The 12,456-nt window shown below is 41.9% G+C and overlaps 2 protein-coding genes and 1 long non-coding RNA gene across 3 annotated transcripts; 2 read left to right on the plus strand and 1 right to left on the minus strand.

Moving 5' to 3' along the window:
- Positions 1-85: 85 nt before the first annotated feature.
- Positions 86-3,907, plus strand: mterf4 (mitochondrial transcription termination factor 4). The gene is made up of 4 exons (XM_053437126.1): positions 86-122; positions 445-874; positions 2,285-2,469; positions 3,427-3,907. Exons 1-4 carry the CDS (start codon positions 96-98, stop codon positions 3,817-3,819), a joined length of 1,035 nt encoding a protein of 344 aa, XP_053293101.1. The 5' UTR covers positions 86-95; the 3' UTR covers positions 3,820-3,907.
- Positions 3,424-10,863, minus strand: LOC128454003 (uncharacterized). The gene is made up of 3 exons (XR_008341583.1): positions 10,620-10,863; positions 9,899-9,960; positions 3,424-6,159 (listed from the first exon to the last, which is right to left on the minus strand). It is a non-coding gene; the product is annotated as an uncharacterized LOC128454003 (long non-coding RNA).
- Positions 4,060-8,293, plus strand: LOC128454001 (probable G-protein coupled receptor 148). Its single transcript, XM_053437127.1, has 2 exons — positions 4,060-4,514; positions 5,312-8,293. Exon 2 carries the CDS (start codon positions 5,393-5,395, stop codon positions 6,335-6,337), a length of 945 nt encoding a protein of 314 aa, XP_053293102.1. The 5' UTR covers positions 4,060-4,514; positions 5,312-5,392; the 3' UTR covers positions 6,338-8,293.
- Positions 10,864-12,456: the final 1,593 nt, after the last annotated feature.

Raw genomic sequence — 12,456 nt, forward strand, 5'->3', positions numbered from 1 at the left:
TAAAAAAAGAAAAGAATATCAAAACGTTTGACCAGGCGGAACCTTTCGGTATATTAGCAGCGTGGAGCACGGAACTATATAGACGACGGAACAGCATGGGAACCACAGTGGCTGCACGGCAGGTGAACCAGAAAGCTGGAATATGTTCTTAATTATTTCCTTTTCGGACACATAGCGTGTTACTAAATGTTAATGGAGTCTCAGATTTTAAAAACGTGGTAATGGCGCAGATGCAAGTTGCTCTTCAGTGTATGAAAGCCCATTATAACCTTGATGTTTGCTAACTTGAGCTAAAGCTAAGGTTGCCAGTCTTTTGTTAACTTCTGCGCTGTATTCGCTCTGCGGCCTAAACTGTGACATGTGTCGATCAGTGTAGTTAATAAGTAGTTAAATCGCGATCATAGCTGCAGATGAGGTTTTATAGCCATGTTGTCTTTGCTGAAGGTTTTCCGGTGGACTGTGAGAGCCTCCTCCTCCTCCTTGCTCAGCCCACCTCTCACCTCGAGATGCCTCCTCCAGCCTCGACCCGGGCTCTTCTGTTCCACCAGCAGCCGGAGTCCCATGCAGTCATCGCAACACAACCACCCAGTTAGTCCCGTATCTGAGACGCCGGTCACGGAGCTGTCGCCGCAGTCTTTAGCCGACATGGGATTCACTGGAACTCAGGCTGAGCAGATGTTGGAGACCGCGTCCAAAGCGAGAGGAGGACGAGCTGCCCGACACGCGCTGTCCACCCTCACGGCGCTGCTCGCCCTGGGGCTCAACCCCTCCAGCGTCCTGAAGCTGCTGCAGAAATGTCCTGAGGTGTGCAGCGTCAAGGAGTCTCAGCTTCAGCAGCGAGTGGGCAACCTGAGGAAACTGGGTCTAGTAGAAGGTAAGATCATCATCTGCACAGGTCATCCTTTTAAAGGGATGGCTCACAAATGATTCACTCATTATCTACTCACCACTGTGCCGGCGGAGGGGTGGGTGAAGTGTTTGAGTCCACAAAGCACCTTTGGAGTTTCAGAGGTAAACGGCGTTCTGTGGTGTCATCCATGTGTCCAGGGCTGTGCAGAGACCGTTAGAGGGGCCGGTGCTCACATTTCAAAAGGGGCACATGGGGGAGAAAGGCTAAAATGCCGACAGAGCTTAGAGCTACAAGTTGCTTTTGAGGGGGGGGCTGGAGTTGTTTCTGCTATCACTGTTGCTGCTGCTGTCACTGTTGTTGCAGCTGCTGGAGGGCTGTATCGATCTGAGACTCTAGAAATGAAAAAACAAACATGGGAGAGATATTAGTTGTTTAAACAGGTGATCCCTGCACTCTTGCTCTGGGCTGTGGCTTAATGTGTCCTTCTTTCTGTGTCTCCATCTCCTCATCTGACCCATCACTGTCCATGTGCTGTCCATCTGGGAACAAGGCACACTTTACTGTTGCAGCATTAATCTATACGCTGAATAACCATAATCATTTACTTCTGCACCTAATCAATATTACCCCCACTATTTATTTTGAATTGTATTGGATTCGGCTGCAAAGCTGTTTACCCCTGAAACTCTAAAAGTCTTTTTTGGACTCAAACACTTAACACTTTTTACAGTAGCCCAGACTGGACAAACAAAACGCCTTTTGAGTTTGTATGACTACTGAAGGCTGTCATTAGGTTCTCTGTCATGTTTGGAAGGGGAGGGTGAGGTGAAGGGTATTCAGATGCAACATTACCACTAGATGTCACTAAATTCTACACACTTAACCTTTAAGTGGAGCAGTTCATGCCCAGAGAATTTTCTGAACAGCAGCGCCTCCTGTAGCCACACACAGGGATTCATGCTGTTTGGGTCCATGTCTGTGTAGAGAAAAATCTAAGTCTGTCAATGTGTTGAGTGGAGCTCTGACTGCGTGGTCCGACCAGTGGATATTTCCCATGATCCCCGGCTCTACACCAAATACACCAGAACTCTGCTATGAATTTGTCATATTTTTAGTTTCCTCACTGAATTTAGGAGATGAAGGCAGGTTTTTAATTGCTTTATAAGTCTTTTTAACTTATCTACAGTTCAGCATTACTCTAGAACTTGCTTGACCTGATTCTGACAGTTGAAACTGCAGCTATCAATCAGTTGTGTACTTGTCACAAGAGATCGGACCTGCTCACCAAGGTGAGCAACAACAGACGTGCGAATGAAATCCGCCCCGTTCTCCTAATTCCAACCTCATTCAGAAGCTGCTATTTTAAGGTAAAATGAGCATAGTGTTGCTTTACTATGTAGTGTGTGCTTTAAACATTTAACCGTCTCCCCGTAGGCAGTCTTCAGAGAGTGGTGGCCCATTACCCCCAGATCCTGACTGTGCCTGTGAAGACAGTAAAACATGTGGTGGTGCTTCTCCGAGAGAAGTGTCTGTTTACTGCCCCGCAGGTCACAGACATCCTCAGAGAAAGTCCGGCCATCGTCCTGGGGGATCTGGCTCAGGTGGAGTTCTTGTTTCAGGTGAGCTTACAAAGAAAACAAGAAAGGAATGAGACAGTGCTCAGGCAAAACATTATTATAAATAAATGCGTGCATCAGTAGAATAATATCGAATAATTCTTATCATTTATTCAAATAATTAATTAAGAGACTTATTGGATATTGATTATTTGCTTTTAATTCTTATCATTAATAAAAATGTATAACACACGATGAGTCCTTATTTTTGTGGCAGACAAAAAACAGGTGAAGCTATAACTTTGTGCTGTGAACTTTTGATTATGAACGTATGATCATGAGAAAGTTTTAGGTCTTAGCTCGAGTCAAATTAAATTCAACACACTTGAACTGAACTTCTGTCTAAGGGCAGGACACAGTTTCCAGATCAAAATGCTGCTCTCATTGTTAACAGATTTGATGACTTCCTCAAACTATTGGCAGACATCAGATCAGAAGCCACATTCACTGAAAAAAGAAAACGCCCATGATTAGCTGTGACCCAGTTTGTTTTGTATAACAAAAGAAATTAACGCACATTATTGTTTCGAAATCAGACTCGTGCTGAAAGAGGTCAATCACACTTTGACTTTCCTTTCACCACCATCCACTGCACCTCCATTACCTTTTTCCAATCTTGGACAATAGTTTATACGTTGCTAACAGAAACCTACATATTTATTCTACACACTGACTCTTAACTTCTATTTCATTTTCCAGTAAGAGCCCACTACTCACCAAAAACCTGTTTTGAAAAGTGTTTGTGCTCCCTCTGGTGGCTGCATTTGAATTTGACAAGTCTGATGGTTGTCAAAGCTTCTCAGTCATCGTTTTTATGATTTTAAGAACTCTACAGAACAGATTTGGAGCAAACTAATATTGATTGTTAATATTAATATTGTTTGTTGAAATCTTTGTATTTCTTAAGCTCTAAATACCAGTTGTAATTACATTTTTTTTTTTCTATCCATCCTTCCACAGTACGTCTACTTTCGAATGGGTGTCAAACAGGCGGAGATTATTAAGTCCAGGTTGTTCCGTTACTCCCTGGATGAGGTTCGATGTCGACACTGTTTCCTGGAGCGCAGGGGCCTGTACCAAACCCCAGACAAGAAAGGACAGACCATCATCATCAACCCTAAACTGGACAGCATTCTCAACGTCGACCAGATGACCTTCCTCACAGCCGTTGCAAAGGCGTCAGTGGAGGAGTACGATGTCTTTCAAAGACTTGTGGCAAAAGAGTGGCTGGAGGAGGAAAAGGAGCAAGGCAGCATCAATGTCGATGCCACTTATTCTGAAGAGGAGGAGGATGAAGAGGAGGAGACAGGAGGCAGGAGTGGATACATAAAGACAAGAAAGAGAACGATATGAGGGAACTGAAAATAATTTCAAGAGGAAATGGAGGGATAAGACAAAATTACATCTAATGGCAAATGAAACAATAAAATGTTTACTCTCAGCTGTTTCTCGAGGTCGGGTTTATTATTAGGTGCTTAGAATAGTCTTATCTAAAACAGAATATTCTTATCTTAAACACACATGGAAACACGATGCTGCGTCTTTTCCTCACAATGAACTAATGTTAGAGACGGATCCGACTGAGAGAACCCTCTGGTTTGGAGTTGAAAGGTGTTTATTTAAGTGACATCATACAGACGTGAGATCATGACTTTATGGACGGGTTATAACATTTCTCTCCTTTTTGCTCGATCAAGAAGTTTTTGGACTCTTCCTTAACTGAAGGAATGTCAGTGACTTGACTGCTAAAGAGGGAAACTTCAATCAAGCCATTTCCAGTTAGACGGTTTTCACATCTCGGGTAGAGAATTAGAAAAATCAGCAACACTCGGAGCAGTGAAGGGGATGAAAAGCTCCACCCTGTTCCTATGTTACGGCAAAGTGGCAGCAGCTTTCTCCCACCTCATGTTATCTGTATGAGTCAACAGAGAGTGCATCAGGTAAGAGCAGGGGACACGACGAGTCGGACCAAGCATCCATTGATTTGCACGAGTGCTAAGCTCGATGGATGTGCATCAGAAGAGAGAGTTTTCTGTTCTGGACGTCGGGTAAGAAAAACTCACCTTTGGCCGATCAATAATTTGTCGATAAGTGCGTAGGTGCAAAGTTTGTATAGAGCCGAGTGATTGAGTTGTTGTGTCTGTAAGATTTTGAGTATTGACAAGCATGTGAGGAGATGGAAAGCAATATTATTACGTTTGTAATCTTCTCCCTAAAATCTTAATTCTATCGGTAAATACTGACACCCCACCTTAAAGTGTAGCTGAATTTATGATTTTAGATTGATTCAAAGTTGGTTTCATCCGTTTTAATGTTTTTATGCAGTATATTAAATGGATATTTTCTAATGTTTCATACTTTAAGTTAACTGTTAGCTGTTTACAACTTCAGCTTCATTTGAATATGTTTTTCATGTGAAATCTTTCACCAATGGGAGTCCATGGTTGTGCGCTGATCATATTTGAATTCTGGCAGTCAAATGAAGTGGGTCGTGTGAACTGAACATATTTTAATATCTGAAGTGCATGGACAATGTATAATCTCTAAGGTTTGCTCACACTGCAATACATCATGATGACATGTATGAGAACAGGGTGACTGTTTAAAGACCATAATTCACAAAGTAATTACTCCTGTTAATCTTCCTCATGTAGATGTTTGATCAATTGATTGGTTGCACAGCACATGGGTTATCTCAAAGGACAGCCTCCTTGTGTTTTCACCGACACACTTAATTAGGTGGCAAAACTGTGATGTTAATTAGAAAATAACAAGGAAGCAGATATGACATGTCTGAATCAGTTTCAGTTGCTGATATTAACTTAAGTTTTTCTGTCATTCACAGGAAGCTGCAGGAGGAAGTAATCAACACATTGTAAATCACATCTCAGTGAGTGCATCTGTGTCTCTCTATCCGTGACACAAAATGACATCATCAGTACTGGTGGCCAACTTCACCCAGGAGTGGGTGGAGTGTCTGCGCGGGTGGCACATGGAGTATTTTTTCATCCCGACCATTGTCGTCACCCTGGCCACCTTGCTGGCCAACCCTGTCCTCCTGTCATGCATCTTCCTGTCCCGTGCCTTGAGGCGGGAGACACGCTACCTGCTGGTGGCCAACACCCTGATGGCCGACATGCTCTTCCTCATCCTCAACCTGGCCATTATGATCTGCATCGCAGTCAGTGCTCAGGTCCCCTGGGTCGTGTGTGGGCTGTTCACAGCCGTCACTGTCACCGCCTACTGCTGCACCGTCCTCACCATCACCCTCATGGTGGTGGACACCTACGCTGCTGTCCGCTGGCCTCTCCGCTACCACGACCTTCTTCCTCCTGCCCGCACCCACCGCATAATGGTGGGGGTGTGGGTTCTGGCAGCCGTGTACCCCTTCACTCTGGTGATCATGATGGAGGTTGGGAAGGGAAATTCCGATGAGGAGTTGGCTGTTTGTCTAGTTCTCGTCTCTCTGGGTCTCATTCAGGTCCAGAACGTGGTAGCGATCCACGTCTACTTCTTCGTTACCGCGCTCTTCTGTGCTTTGCTCATTTTTTACTGCTACATTCGACTCTACATGGTAACAAGGACCCATGGCATCTGGCAGAGCCGCTTCTCCAGGGCGCGGGTCACCCTGCTGGCCCACGGGGTTCTGCTCCTGCTCTACTTCACCCCCGGCTTTGTCTTCATCGTGGAGCTCTTCCTGTTCCAGAGGAAGGACATTAGTCAAGATATTCGTGTGTGGGTCAGCACAGTCAACATGTGTGTTTTCATGTTGCTGCCCAGAGCGTTCGCTCCGTACCTCTATGGGCTGAGGTACAGGGAGATCTCTGACACTTTGATGCAGCTGCTACATCGACACAGGGGACTCAGCTAGCACTCAGCATCATGAAGGACTCATCAGGACTGTTCTCATATTTCTACAGTGGCATTACTTGTGATATCTGTATTTTACATGTTTTCAAAGTATCCCTCCAACAAAAGGATATACCTGCAAAGACATTACCCAGGATTTCTCAGTATGGCCCCACCACCCTAACGTTTTCTGACTAGCCTCAATTTGATCTTAGTTATCATTTTGTTTACCTAAAACAGTCAAACTTGAAATTAGTGACTAACCACAAGTTATACAAATGCAATTATAGAAAACAAAGTATTAAACTCATCTTCAGGTCATATCATATTAGAAATTCTCTAACTCAACATGACCTTGTTGTTGCCTCGCCCAGTTATTGTTATTATGAAATAATTAGTTGTCGTTCTTATCTTTCTTTGTTTTAGATAATACATACAATCAGGGTTCCCACGGTACCTGGAAACCATGGAAAACATGGAATTTATTTTTTCATTTTCCAGGTTTGGAAAAGTCATGGAAACTGAGCAAAAGTGAACACTTCCATGGAAATTGAAACAGTTATCCTGGAAAATTGTATTGGATGATGTGTAAAATAGTAATAAAATGAAACTATTGAGCACAGAATTAAGATAAGTTTATAAAAACCCTTTACATGTGAACAGCTCTTACTGTAGATAGAAATGGATGATCCCATGTTGTAGAACATGCTCTTGGCATCCTATCTGGTGTATTGGATGTTGGAATTTGATGAGGCAACCTGGTGATATGGACTTTAAAAGTATAGTTTCGGATTGGTGGACTTCGGGAATAATAACCGAGAAACATTACTCACGATCTCAATAGAAGGGTCTAAGAACATGCATTTCCAGCCAACAGGGGAGCCTTGACATCTACAGTGAAACTTCTTATGCAAGTTTATCCTCAAATGTAAGAAGCTGTGTTTCAACTGTGTGATAAACCTGGGTTTATCAACGTTAGTTAGTAACCTGTGCAACTTGTGCAACTTGCTAGCTTCAGCTTACACTAGAATTGTTGACGTAATTTTTACCTTGCTTTTAAAATACTAGAACTATGTTCGATCCCCATATGTATTTCACTCACTGACTTTTCCTAAAACCATGTTATTCACCACATTTAGGGGAGTTTGTTTTGAATTTGGATTCATTAATGATGGTTAGCAAGCACATGCAGTGCAATCTTGCTAGCCAACATTCAGCTTGCTAACTAACTATCTAGTGTTGGCTAGCTTGCGTTGCTAGCTAACTACCAATACATTTTCACATTAGGCTGTGACATTACTTCTATACTAGTTGACATGACCAGTCTAGTCTTGATACATTTTGTAACATTCATTCTTATATCTACTTTTAGCTATTTTGTGATTTTTCGTTTTTTCTTTAAAAAAATGATACTACTAAATAGGAACATTTGGGGTGAGACATTTTTGAGGTTGCTGTACTGAGGAACCACAGGGGAACCAGCCTTATGTTTTTCCTTTTAGGTTCATTAGTTTGATTTACAAAAGCTTTTACAGAGTAAGGGTAGGCATATTACCTCTTCTACGTAAGACTCATAATCTCAAATGTGTGATGCATTACAGGAGTGAGTGACAATGACACGCTGTAGATTCAGGATGAGGAAGAGAAGAGGGGAGAAGATGAAAGAGGAGGATACAAGGGTAGAGGATGACATAGGAAAAGGGAGAAGAGAGGAGTTGAGAAGAGTAGGAAGAGAAGACAGGAGCGGATACGAGAGGGGAGGTGTGGAGAGAAGAGGACAGGATAAGATAGGAGAGGAGTGGAAGAGAGAAAAAATATCAATCCCAGTGCTCATGTGTCTCAAAGTTCCCGTTCAATAAATTGTTGTTCATCTACAGATTGTTGCATTATTTCATGCATTGATATATCAATAAGACATAATCTCTAAGCATTTACAATGTAGACTTGACTGGCACATCTTTTAAATCACGTTAGTAGTCAGGTGTCCTAGGGGGTTGTGTTTGTGAGGGGAGGGGGGCGCGGAAAGCTTCAGGGGCCTATAGATCATTACTTAATATGGTACCTGGAAAATCAGGAGGTAGCATGGAATTTTTTTTCAAGGCAAGCGTGGGAACCCTGACAATGGCTCCAGTGAAACGTGCATCAGTAAATCAACATCCCTGCCAACTCAATGTTCAACTATCATCTGGTTAGGATTCATTAATCTTTTGTTTGTGATTGACACTTCTTTCCCCGCTGTGGTGGGCCATATGAAAATAAGTTGATATTGCTTGCTAGTTTTTTGAAAATACACCAGTGTCACTCAGCAGAGCACAAACCTCCATCAAGGCCCAACAGTCTCCTTATGAAACCACATTTAAATTCACTACATTCCGATTTGTATTTTGGATCTGCACCTAATTACACACTTTCATCAGTGTCCTAATAACAAGATCTATTAATAATTCTCTGAGAAATAAAGGAATATGTAAAAAAAAACACGTCCTATATCTCACAATGTTAAAGAAAGTGGGGGGACAAGTCCTGGATCCTCCTTCTGACTTGGATCCATCCCAAAATTGAATGGCTCCTTCCTTGGATCAACCCTTTAACACAGGGGTCTTCAACGTTTTTCAGGCCAAGGACCCCAAAACTGGTGGAGAGATGGAGCAGGGACCCCCTACTATATATATTGTATACAATTGTGTTTTATATTAAACTGGGCCTAGTGCCATATATAAACATAGCTACCCTGTTATTGTGCATTCAATACTATGCTATTCAAATATAACACGGCTTTATTTATTCATGTTTTTAATTTAAACAAGTGCACGGTACAGGGTGGCCATGCCACTGCCATTTATAAACATACATCTTGCATACAACACTGAGCTATTAGAGTAATTCACAGATTCATGTTTTTTATTTTAAACATACATGTAGAAGAGACAGTGAATCCTCAAGCCATCTGTGGATGCCACACATACTCCCACATTAGTGAAATGTCGGACCCTGATGGGTAGCTCACAACTTATCTAACCTTGGACGGATTGAGGTTGTCAGGCAGAGGGTCAAATCAGACTCTCAATATGTTGGATGCATGTTTATGTGTATTTAAAGACATTTAAATATGTGGAAAATAAAGCAAAAATTATAAAAAAATTAAAAATGGTTTAATAAACCAAACATTTTGGGACCCCCATGCAGTACCTGGGTCGCGGACCCCCTGTTGAAGACCTGCTTTAACAAATATGGAAATTGTATGAGTAGTTTTTGCATAATCCTGCCGACAAACATACACAAGCGAAAACACAACCTCCTTGGCGGAGGTAATTGTACAAACCAAATATGTGTTCCATCATCATTATGTATTGTTAAAGCCACTAAGCCTCAGTTTTATGGCTGCAGTAACAAAGCACTTAACTCCACTTGCTTTAAAAGCCTCGTGTTCTAAAAGGGGATCTCCATCGTTGACAAATGTTTAATGACTTGGCAGGTGACGGAGAGGAAAGAGGGACTTCCCTTATTTCGGATGGTGCGGTGAATGTAGACATGAGTCACCAAGGCTGAAAGGCCTGATGTCTCTTCCGTGTTTCGAACTCACCTGTAACTGGTGCAACAGGTCAATGCATTCTTCTGTCCACTGGGCTGCGTCACTGCTCTTTCCTACAGCAAACACAAGAGAAGTGTGTTGCCTTGCGCCAAGTCCCTGTGTCCCCCAACCCTCAGTTCATTTTTACATCTGCAGGTGGAGCAGATGTACAAACAACTGCTACTGAGAATTTGTTAAAATGTCCACAGTACTGTGATAATAATGAAAAACATAAGGAAATATAACATTTTGGAAACTGTGGGGTTTGTTATTCAACCATTTGTAATGTTACAAACCTCAAACGCTGGCCTCACTGCTCATTGTCAACTGTCTAATTATAACTACTAAATATTAATTCAGTATTAAAGAAAAATGATAAAAATAAAGAATTCTTGTAACTGCCAAAAATGTAATTAGTTTTTTCTTAACCAATAGTCCCACGATCCTTCCATGTTTTTGTGTTTGTAATCCTGCTAGCCGACCTATGAATAGTGGTGAAAACATAACCCCCTTGGAAGAGGTAATAATGATAATGATCATACACCTCCGATTTATCTCTGTATTGTTCTGACTGATTTGCCGGATCTCTGTTAAAAGGTTTGCTCTTTCCAACGAAGCTAATCTTCCTCATGGTCGTCTCTGATTACACCGTTTAGTTCTGGGGAACTTGGTCAGCCAGGTTCCCGGAGACCAAAACATCAATCATTTTTCAGTTTGCCCAAAAGTTCCTCACCTTTTCTGTGTTTCCTCATTTCGGTTTGGCTGCTGTGTCATTGTCCATTGTCTCAAATTGAGGACGTTCAAGTTAGTGTTGATTACAGCTGGTGTTGTTGAAAGTCCTTCCACTGTACCTGTTTGACCAAAGAGGTAAGATTGATGAAATGCACTTCTTACAAACTTACCAAATAACAATAAACAGGTTCTAACTCATCAAGGATGCTGCAGCCAGAGCGGCAAGTGGAACTAAACAATAGAGCATGTTTCCTGTATTGAAAACACTTCCTGGCAGCTGGTTCGTTGTAGAAGTGATTTTAAAGTATTGTAAGGCCCCAAATGGTTTGGCTCCCAGATACATTTCTGACCTACTCATGCCTGCAGCCCTGCCAGATCCCTCAGGTCATCCAGCACGTTCCTCCTCAAAGTATCATGTGAGCATTTAGTCACTATGGTCCTTCTCTCTGGAACAAACAGCTGTAATAGAAATGTACAGATCCCATGTATTCTTTTTTTCTCAGGCTTAGTTAGTATAAACGTGTGTGTCTGCCTGTGTAAATGCTGTACTGGGAATATTGTACTTCGTTTATGTGTATATTTGCTGGATGATTGTCTGGAGTGTCTATACGTGTTCTCATTTGTTTAATAGTTTCTATATTTAGGTTATGAGTCGATTAACCCAGTGGAGGTGGGTGGGACAGAGGACAACCAGTCCCATCCCTTGCAGGACACCATCACAGCACTGGGCAGCTCCTTCAGCAACAGACTGATCCACCCTGAGTGTCTGAAGGAGAGGTATCGCAGGTCGTTCCCACACTGGACTTTCACTTAACACTTCCCAACTGGGCAATATTCCCTGTACTATACTCATTTGTAAAACCTTTCTGTGCATTATAAACAGTTATGTGCAATCCATTTACTGTACATATATTTCTTGACACTGTATACTGGTTTAATCACATTTATATATTTTTGTATATATTGTTGTATATTTCTATTCCTTTATATTCCTTCACCCAAGTACTGTGTGCTACTTATGTGATGTATTCTGCTTCTGTAACATTGCAAATTTCCCAATTGTGGGACTAATAAAGGACTTCTTATCTCATCTTGATCTCCGAATGAAATGTGCTTTACAGATAAAAGTGATGGATTAATGGATAAGAACATGTTAACAGTAGAACACTGTGTCCTAAAATACATTGCAATAACAGCACTGTGTGTTCCTGATCATTCTCTCTCTCTCTCGATCATGGATGTGTGTGCACACATTTTCCCTTTTGTGCATGTAGGTGTAAGTGAGCGAAGTGTGTGTGTGTGTGTGTGTGTGTGTGTGCGTGTGTGTGAGTGGCACAGATCCCCCTCCTTCTGTACTATCCTCACGTGCTTCCAAACAGTGTATCCCAGGTCATTGGTAAGTGTTGTGGGCCTTTCCAGGGAACTCGGCTGGGAGCTCTGAGAAACATTTTGCAACAGGGTAAGGAAGTTGTGACATGCTTTCTCTCAGCTAAGCTCCTCCTGTCTCCTCACCTGAACAAAACACTGCGTTTCATCCTGTTATCACATGTCCTCACACTCACGTTAAACGTATTTGCGTTGCTTATATACATTCATAGTAGAAGGTTTTTTATATAGATACATATAGTGATTGTCTATTTGAAAAAACTTGTGAAAGCCGCGTTAATAAAATATGTATTTTACACACATCTCAAACTGAATTCAGTGACGTTTTCCAGTCCTTATAGTTTATTATTGTTGTATAAACTGTCGTGTACATGTTATAAAAATTGGTTTTATTTTCGCGTTGTGTTGTTGAACCGCTGTCACTTCTTGTTATGAAAACTTTTTCCTCCACC

The sequence above is a fragment of the Pleuronectes platessa genome, chromosome 13, assembly GCF_947347685.1.
Source record: "Pleuronectes platessa chromosome 13, fPlePla1.1, whole genome shotgun sequence".
Lineage (NCBI taxonomy): Eukaryota > Metazoa > Chordata > Actinopteri > Pleuronectiformes > Pleuronectidae > Pleuronectes > Pleuronectes platessa.

Bases quoted from the DNA above. Each gene is read 5' to 3' on its own strand.
- mterf4 (XM_053437126.1), top strand. From the start codon at position 96: ATGGGAACCACAGTGGCTGCACGGCAG. The intron at 123-444 runs GTGAACCAGAAA...TCTTTGCTGAAG, and splicing joins CCACAGTGGCTGCACGGCAG to GTTTTCCGGTGGACTGTGAG. The intron at 2,470-3,426 runs GTGAGCTTACAA...ATCCTTCCACAG, and splicing joins AGGTGGAGTTCTTGTTTCAG to TACGTCTACTTTCGAATGGG.
- LOC128454001 (XM_053437127.1), top strand. From the start codon at position 5,393: ATGACATCATCAGTACTGGTGGCCAACTTCACCCAGGAGTGGGTGGAG.